The sequence below is a fragment of the Bactrocera latifrons genome, unplaced genomic scaffold, assembly GCF_001853355.1.
Source record: "Bactrocera latifrons isolate USDA-ARS-PBARC rearing strain unplaced genomic scaffold, ASM185335v1 scaffold_207, whole genome shotgun sequence".
Lineage (NCBI taxonomy): Eukaryota > Metazoa > Arthropoda > Insecta > Diptera > Tephritidae > Bactrocera > Bactrocera latifrons.
Genome location: NW_017535597.1, coordinates 359,812 through 362,839, shown reverse-complemented (window position 1 = coordinate 362,839; position 3,028 = coordinate 359,812). Strand labels below are relative to the sequence as shown.

General features: G+C 45.2%; 1 protein-coding gene across 1 annotated transcript in view; it reads left to right on the top strand.

The window, feature by feature from the left end:
• Positions 1-3,028, top strand: part of LOC108968267 (patronin) — a gene marked incomplete in the record, with an annotated part of 39,964 nt that overhangs the window by 18,440 nt on the left and 18,496 nt on the right. Inside the window, 3 exon segments of the mRNA XM_018932186.1 lie at positions 211-1,425; positions 1,493-2,038; positions 2,735-2,971. Coding sequence (XP_018787731.1) covers positions 211-1,425; positions 1,493-2,038; positions 2,735-2,971 — 1,998 coding nt within the window.

Sequence of the window (3,028 nt, the reverse complement as noted above, 5' to 3'; positions counted from 1 at the left end):
TTAAATTTATGGAAAAAAGTTTCTGTTTTTAAAACCACATTTTTGTGTGGCAAACCGCAACCACCACTAATGCCTAAACGCCTCAAACCCAATGTGCGCACTTACAACAATAATTGTTTTTGTGTTTTTATTATTTATTTTTTGTGTTTGAAACACTCGTAACTGTAAACTAAAAACTAATATAACATACACACCTCTCACCCGCCGCAGCCACCGTACGGTTCACAACAACATCTCAGCGACAATTTCAATCAAATGCAAATGCAACAACAACAGCACAATTTCGGTTCGACACCACATCTTGCACATTCCCCATACAATCCACATGCCAATCTCTACAACTCGCGTCCGCCCAGCCGCGATCCCTACCAACAACAACAACAACAGCAACAAATGCCATCAATGCCAATGCAATATATAAACGAACACGGGCAATATGTGTCGCCACAGCAGCCGCCACCAATGATGCAACAACAACCRCACTATATGCAACCACAGAAGTTATATAACGATAATATGGTTCCTTACAACAACCACGTGTACGGTGGACCACCCGGTCCGCCGCAATACGCACCACACCACAACCAAACGCCACCACAATACATGAATCGGGCCAGCATGTACGATGATTATGGACGTGATCCGAGCTCACCACAACCGAATCCCATGTATCCGCATGAAATGTCGCCGCAACCGGCGCAACCGCAACGACGCACGTGGAATCAATCGGTGTACGAGCAACAACAGCAGCAGCAACAACAACAGTATCAGCAGTCGCAAGCGCCTTTGGTGGATGTGAATGCCTGGCAACAGCAAAAGCAACGTTCAACGCTGCCCATGGACGGCAATTACACTTGGAAGAAGTCCAATCAAATGGCGGGCAACAGTGGACGTGAAGGTGGTTTTGTGTTGCATCAAAACGATGGCGGTGGCGAGTATCAGCATCTCTTCCGCTCCTCACCGCAGCACATGCAACACAACAACAACGATGGCGGCGGCGGTGGCGGTGGCGGCCTGCAGCGTCAACACTCAATCACCAATATGCCAATGACAACGAAACAAGCGCCGCCAACAGCGACGACGTCTTCCTCAAATTCTTCGGGTGGCCAACAAATGTGCGATGATATGATGGCGCCACAGAGCATATGCTTTATTGGCGATGAGGATGATGTGGAGGAGTTGGAACGTAATATAATCGAATCGATGCAGCATACGCGCATCGCCGACTATGCACACCAGCAGCAGCAGTATCAAATGCAGCAGCATCAGCAACAACAACAGCAACACTAYCAACAGCACGGCAGTGACGGCAGCTACGACGGTGGCAACGAGCTATTGCCGCAAAAGTTGCACATAACCAGCGGCAACCTAACCTATCGCATACCATCACCGTCCAGACCYGCTGTCAACGCCAACAGTTTTCAGGTAATGCCCGTCATAAGCAATAAATTAACCGGTATTATATAATTATGCCCGTTACACACTTTAATAGGATCCACGTGATGCGAAAACCGAGAAGGGCTTTTACATTTCGTTCGACGATAACCAACCCAAGCGCCCGAAACCACCCTTGCGTGCGAAACGTTCGCCGAAGAAGGAGCGCAGCATGGATAGCACCGATCACCAGGCGTTGTCCGGCACCAAAATGGAGCCACTCAATCGTTCGCACAGCATCAGCGAAGACAACAACCCAACCTACAATGGTGGCACGCTGTTGCGTCAGTATGCCGGTGGCGTCGGTAATATGGATACGCTTAAAAATGGTGGCAAAATGAATGACATTAATACGGCTACATATAATAAGTACACGGATGCGCCTATACAGTTACGCCATGATGACCTCAATAGCCAAAAAGCGCCCGTGGCGCAACCACGTTCGCCCGTACATCAATTCAGTGTGTCTGCGACGGCTGCGGCACTGTCGTCTTCACCGCCCATAACGCGTAGTCATCAAACTACAAATGCCGCCGGTGCGGGTGGTAACAGTAGTCAGGCGAAGGCGTTGGTCATCGGCACCGATGTGAGCAACTTGGATCGGGTAAGTKTTGGAAATGATTTTGAGTGTTCTGTACAGGGTTTATAAAGTTTGCCACGAAGTTTGTATATAAAATGATCAGCTGACCTGAGTCGATTCAKTTATGTCTGTCTGTGTGTATATGCGCATACTAGKCCCTCAGTTTTTGAAATATCGATCTGATTTTTTGCTCGTGCCATTTTCTCCCCAAGAAGTTGGTGATTTGTCGGAATCGCCGATATCGGACCACTATATCATATAGCTGTCATACAAAATAAATGATCAGCATTAAGTGCTTGTATAAAAAACTTTTTTCCTTTTTCGAAATATCTTTACGAAACTCGACATGAGTTAATATCTAAGGCAGTTATGTAATCTCCGAAGAAATTATCCCGATCGGAATACTACTTCATATAGCTACCATACAAACTGAACAATCGGAATAAAGTGCTTGTATAGAAAACATTTTTATTTGACGAGATATCTTCACAAAATTTAATATAAATCATTTTGCGAGGCAGTGATGCAATTTCCGAAGAAATGGCTCAGTCGTTTCACTATAGTATATAGCGATATATTTATTTTTCTATCATGTTAACGAATTATAGAAACTTCTTAAGCAACCCTCTTATTTATTATCTTCCATATAAATTTCAGAGTTCTTTTTTTTTAATTTCTAACATTTTCTAATTAAAAATTCCACATTCCTCTCACACCCAGGAATCGATCGATGAAATGGAACGCCGCAAAGAAAAAATCATGCTGCAGTCTCTACAGCGCCGCCAACAGCAAGAGGAGGCRAAGGCGCGTAAAGAAATCGAGGCGGCACGGAAGCGTGAAATGGAGCGTGAGAAGGAAGAGGAGAAGGCGCGCAAGAAAGAAGAACAAATGGCGCGACGGGCGGCAATTTTGGAGCAACATCGATTGAAAAAGGCCATTGAAGAGGCCGAACGGGAGGTAAGTAAAGTTGAAATATAAAAACAAATTAAATTAACTACTGAATGTTTAGCTTTT